Genomic DNA, 6,259 nt, shown 5'->3' on the forward strand with positions numbered 1-6,259 from the left:
TTGTAGAAAGTTCTTAGGGTATTTTTGTGCATGTAGACAGGAAGTAGCTTGGAAGACAGCATAATGAGACCATCTACAATAAACCCATGTTCTCTAACTTGAGTACACATCAATGTGGCTATCCACATGTAAATCTTCAAGTAAAAATATTTTTAAAAATATTGATTTGATGGTTGTTATTAGTTTTGTTTTTACTTAGATTCTGGGAGTGCTGCTGAAGGAATGTTAATTAAGAAGTATTGATGAAAATTTTCTTCACTGGGTATGTGACCCTAATGAACAAGAGCTAAACTTAATAATCACACAATGACACAAAGATGGGCAGGCAAGTCTGGGGCACCAAGCCAATGTGCTTCCAGGGTTTAAACACAACAATCCCTGTCTGCACTCCAGTACCATCTCATCTCACAGATCTTTTCCCTCGAAGCTAACACCATCATTAAGGAGTTCAGGCTCTCCTCCTTTAGTCAATATTTTCTTCACCAAAGCTCAGACTACAGCCACCTAATTCCAAGGCTAAAAATAAGTAGCAAAGAGAAAGCCCATCCACTATTCCAAACATGTGTGCCTCCCTTGCTCCTGCACAGATTTGTATAATTCCATCTTTGTACATGTTTTATTTGGGCCATGACGATACAAAAGTTGGGAAGGTTTACTATGAGGAAGGGAAGAGGTTGCTGAAAAGCATGCCTCCAAAAGCTCGGGTCTAGATTAGCAATGATGAAGGTCAGAACCTGCTCATCATAGAAACCAGGAAGCCTAGATTAACATGTTTTCAAAAGGCTTCCTAGCGTGCTCTTTCATTATCTTCAGCATTAAGGGTTTAGATAAAGGGAGCTGTGAATCCTCCCAGCTGTGACATTCTGTCATTCCTGACTCAGGGCAGTGGAAGAGGTGCTGTATTTGTTCATAGGAAAATTGAAGGGACAATGGCTGGATTACCCAGTGACTGTACAAAGATGACAAGGTAAGTGACATTCTCAAATACTGTCTTTATATCAAATCATATACACCCCCCCCCCCAGGATTAGAACTTAACTTTTGATTCATAAACACAGACTGAGTGCTTAGTATATGCCAAAAGTTTGTGTAACAAGGAGATCTGTCACACCCAAGATCAGTTTTTGCAAGCTTAGGAGGGTTTAGAAAAGCTGGAGACATTCCCAACAAACAAGAACAGTGATGGGGTCTCCCATTCCTGCCTGTCATCCTTTCCCGGTTTCCATTCTTCTTTCATGTCCAACATCATTCAGAAGACAGAATTTGCATGAACTGTTCTCAGACTCACACTAAAGGCAGCAGCTCTTCAGCAAACTTTCCAGCTGAGTTTCAAGAGTCATTTGCATCTACCATGGAGACAATCTCTTTCATCTTTAACAACCCTGTTCTTAACAGTGAGTACAGAGTGGATGAAAGACAGAATCATTGAGTCAGAGAAAAGTTGTTGAAGTTCACACCTCCACCTGAAACACCCCCACCACTCCTATGGACACCCAGCCCAGGATATCATGTGACACCCCCTTAATCAGCTTTCTCCCCCATGTTTGCCAAAGCCCCAATATTTAGGTTTTGATGAGAACTTTGTATTTCTCTCATTGCCAAAAAAAGTGAGAAATACCAAATAGCTGATCTGATAAGCTATAGGTAAATAAAACTTCCTATCTTATTGGACCATCCTTGAAAACCCATGTCCTTGATAGGCAGTGATTGACATATGGCTATATGAAAACACTATTTTCAGTCATATGCAAAAGGATGGCAGAATTGTGTCAAACTTGTAGTCAAAAGCTGCAAGTGAGCAACCCTGAGCTTTTTGAGTTGAAATATATAACGTGTCCTGTACCTGTGTGGCATTCCAGGACTAACAGCCTTTGCCAGTATGACACACAAACTAGGCAGAAGTATGAGCTTCATTCCAAAGGGCCTTGAGAACAAGATGGTGTATCTGTGTTAATTATAGCATTACTATTGCCGAGGCCTCAAAAGTAGCCTTTTAAGTAATAGGAAGTGTTGTGAGTGCATGGTCACTGCATGGGACAGAGCAACAGTCACCATTTTGTCACAATAACAGGAGCTTTGTCAAGTTGTGCTCAATGATCTGAGTATTACAACTTGGGCAAAATTGTACACATTATAACTATATAAAACCTTTCCAATGAATGAACTCATTTAAGTACTCTCTTGAAACCTTGATGTTTGTTCCAAGTTATCTATATCAGGAATAGTTCAGAAACAGCATGCAGTTTAGAAGAAGAATAAAGGAGAAGCATTTGTTGAAAGCCAGGCACTAAACTATGTATTTTATTAGTTGACCTCACTTAATGCTTAACAAAAGACAGACAATATTGTCCAAGATTTGCATATTAGGAAGCAGAGAATCAAGATGTTAAGTAATTTGCCCAAAGTCACTGAATTGAGAATGCATGATCCCAACCTGCTCTGTGCTGCCTCTAGAACTATGTCTGTAGTGTATTTCATCGGGAAGCCCATGTTGTGGTCTGTGATGTTAGGAGTGAAAGTTGCAGACTTGCCCTACATCTTTGATAGTTTCTCCTCCTTCCTTGTGTCATTGGTGCAAATTGTGAGTCCATAAGTTACCTAAAATTTAAGAAATCTTCATCAATTCAAGCCAAGATCCCAGAAACTGTAGAGAGGGGAAATTAAACAGCCCAACAGGCTAACAAACATTCTTTGAAAACCCATGACCTTGACAGACAAAATCTAAGTCCAGGAAGGCTCTGCAGACTATCTGGACTTAGCAAAGTGCAGTTGCATCCCTGGAAATTCCATGTACATTTGAACAAGAAATTATACCAAGCTCCTGGGGCCACAATGTTATAAAAGAACATTTAGTCCACAGTGTTTAGGGAATCTTGGGAGTTTAAGGAAATGATCCTTCTCCTTGCCATGTACAGCATGTCTAAGTGTAATTCTATTTCTCAATGGAAAAGGCAATGCACATGAACATGTTGATTTAGTATTTGATCAGTAAATATTTATTAATAGGAATCTGAATTACCACACTGTGCAAATCTACTACCATGATAAAACTTTCTCAACTCATTGAATCTCTTTTAAGCCCACTCCTCCCACTTAAAGTTCAGTATTCTAATTATTGCCTTTTGTGACATGCTTTACTTAATTATATGTTTGTCAACTGTACATCATTGAGGGAAGATCAAAATCAGTGTTATATAACCTGGAGCATTTGATAAGTGTCTGGAGACTGGCTGTGCTTACTGGTAAGATTTGATATCAAGCAATAAAGACCAGCCTTTAAGAGCAAGTAATATTCTGAAGTCAGCAGAACAGGTTTGATGGCTGTTGGCTGACAGTAGAGCAGAGGAGCAGCACTTTTTCTAGGATGAGAAACACAAGGAAAAACAAACAAACAAACAAACAACTTCCTCTGCTTCAAAACCTGACACTTGGAAGTTTAGAAAGGTGGGTCAACCCAGACCTTAACATCCTGAAAAATAGGCCAGAAGCCAGCCATAGTGGTAAACACCTGTAATCTTCACATTTGGAAGAGGGAGGTAGGGAAATCAGAGTTTTTATGCCATGCTCAGCTACATAGCAAGTTTAAGCTAGGTGGATTATATAAGAACTTTGTCACGAAGAGAGAGAAAAGAGAAGACGAAGGAAAGCAAATGGAGAGCAAAGCCAGTCCAGAATCCTGACCTGTGATGGGGAAATCTTCCCAACTGAAAATATTAATGGATTACAAGGACCTCACTCAGTGAGGCAGCCCAGCCAGGGTCTTACATCCCAAGGCACCCAGGTGTCCCAGAAACAGGGGAAGTGATGCTCCCAGGTGTTGTGGTGGTAAGAAAGAAGGACAGTGGTTTCTCATTCCGATAGGCTTTTATTTTTTTTTCCTCAATATTCTAATACTGACACAATCAGAAGCAGTTCCTTGGGACACATAAGAATGTGGTTTCAAAGTTAGGTGGGAGGAAGTTCCTGTAGCTTTGGAAAGGAAGATGTTACAAAAAAAAAAAAAGATGAGTAACAGCAGAGTTGTTTAATTCAAGTAAGTGAGCAGAAACATAAGAGACTGCGCCAAAATAAATGGACATTTTAGGTATTATGTAATTGCATAATTCTGTTTCCACAGATTTGAACTTCTCCTACCCAAAGCATGTGCATGCGCACACATGCTCACACACGCGCGCGCACACACACACACACACACACACACACACACACACACACACACACACACACACACGCACACCCATGCACATACGTACTCCAATCCACAAGTTCATATAACATAATCTTACTGGTTGTTTTCTCTAAAGAAAGACTATGCCAGTACATGAATTTAGATCTGGAGCATTAGACAACTGTCAATACAGTCAACACCACACAGCCAACGCTGAATTCAACTGATTTCCCCATCTGCTCAGCCACTTGGTTGAAAAATCAAGAAGGTGACATTGAGATCTCCTCCTGTTTTCCCATTCTCTCCTTTCACTGAGTGTCAAGTATTTGGCTTTTGTCTGTCCTGTTTCTTCCTACTTCTTCATTCTTTCCTCCAGTGTCAGGCCCTCCCACCACTCTTCTGCCTGAGCCTCTGTGTTCTTTATTCTGCAAAATAGCCTCCCAGCATCCTTTCTATTTCCAGCTGAGGCTGCCTGTTTCCATCTGTTTCCCAGCTGCCTTGGCGTACCCCTTCATAAATACCTATCCCTGGCCACTGGGAAAGACTGTTTGCCGGCTTAGTTCTCCAGAACCATCTCACAGTCCCATCCCGTACTCTCTGTCATGTGTTCATTTGGCCACCTAGGCCTCTGTTATGCTACCAAACACACATTACCTTTGCACCATTCTTGCCTTCCTCTCCCAGAAATAGCTGTCACCCCACCCTTACCTTGTCTGAAAACTACTTCTCCTCCTCCAGGGCGAGGTGGGAACATGACTTCTGCCACTATTGTTCCATCCTGGAAACTCTGGTACTGAGTGTGCTCCACAATTAAGGCATTAGATCAGTCAGAGCCCACACCGAACATGAGGTCACACCCTTCTCAAGAGAACGGGTCTCACCTGCAGGAGGATGTTCTGTGGGGTGGAGTGTGTTGACATAGCATCCAGCCCTAGAGAACAACAGGAGCTTCACACTTGAAGCAAGGCTGAGGGCCAAAGGCTTCTTGTGCCTTTTGTGTCCCAGGGAGTTAAAGGATCTCTCTGATTTGTCATTTTGTGTGAAACTGAAAGCACAGAGACCCACAGGGATACAAGCAAAGTGTCTGCGAAGACACAGCTGCCCCACAGATCATAAATTTCTTAATCTGGGATCCTTGGAAAATGTTTCAGAATCAACCATGGTGCTTGCTTCCCAACACTCGTTCTCAGGCTACCCTGATGAGACCTAAGAAACTGTAATCAAACAGTGGGGGAGGAGGCTCTCCATCAGAGGTCTAGGGAAGGGAAATAAGGCAGAAGAGGGAGGAGGGAGGGAGGGAGGGAGGGGGAGGGAGGGTGGGAACTGGAAAATAAGAGCAAGGGGATAACAATCTGGATGGAATGTGAATAAATAATGATAAAAGAGAAAAATGCCTATGCTCAGGGAAGACTTGCATGGGACTTTAAGATACACATTTTTTTCAAGGTATTTTTTTTACTGCTAACAATTTTTAAACACATTTATTATTTTATTTTATATGTATGTATGTGAATCCACAGAAATCAAAAGAAGCATTGGATACCACTGGAACTTGAGTTATGGACAGTTGTGAGCTACCATATGGATACTGAGAACTGAACTTGGGTCCTCTGCAAGAGCAACAGTACTCTTTTTTAATTTATTCAGATTACATCTCAAGTGTTATCCTTCACCTGTATCCTCCCATTCCTCCCTCCCTCCCACTTTCACCCTATTCTTCTCCCCTATGACTGTGACTGAGGGGGACGTCCTCCCCCATCATATGTTCACAGCCTCTCAAGTCTCATCTTGGTATCCTGTTTATCCTTTCTCTGAGTTCCACCAGGCCTCTCCACCATGGGAAAGTGGTCAAATATGGAGCACCAGAGCTCATGTCAGAACCAGTTCTGGCTCTCCACTCAAGTGTGGAGAATGTCCTGTTCATTGGGTAGATCTGGGTAGGGGTTCTATGTTCACTGCATGTATTGTCCTTGGTTGGTGCTGTAGTTTAAGCAGAACCCCTGGGCCCAGATCCGCCCCTTGTAGTTTTCTAGGACCCTCTGGATCCTTCTATTTCCCCATTCTCCCATACTTCTCTCACCTAGAGGCCCA

At 42.1% G+C, this 6,259-nt stretch overlaps 1 protein-coding gene across 1 annotated transcript in view; it reads right to left on the bottom strand.

Moving 5' to 3' along the window:
* Serpinb12 (serpin family B member 12) overlaps positions 1-5,006 on the bottom strand; it is a 45,365-nt gene extending 40,359 nt beyond the window's left edge. Inside the window, exon 1 of the mRNA XM_051147206.1 lies at positions 4,877-5,006. Coding sequence (XP_051003163.1) covers positions 4,877-4,922 — 46 coding nt within the window. The 5' untranslated portion in view covers positions 4,923-5,006. The remainder of the gene's footprint in view (positions 1-4,876) is intronic.
* Between the last annotated feature and the right edge of the window lie 1,253 nt (positions 5,007-6,259).

This window comes from Acomys russatus, chromosome 6 (assembly GCF_903995435.1).
Source record: "Acomys russatus chromosome 6, mAcoRus1.1, whole genome shotgun sequence".
Classification (NCBI taxonomy): Eukaryota; Metazoa; Chordata; class Mammalia; order Rodentia; family Muridae; genus Acomys; species Acomys russatus.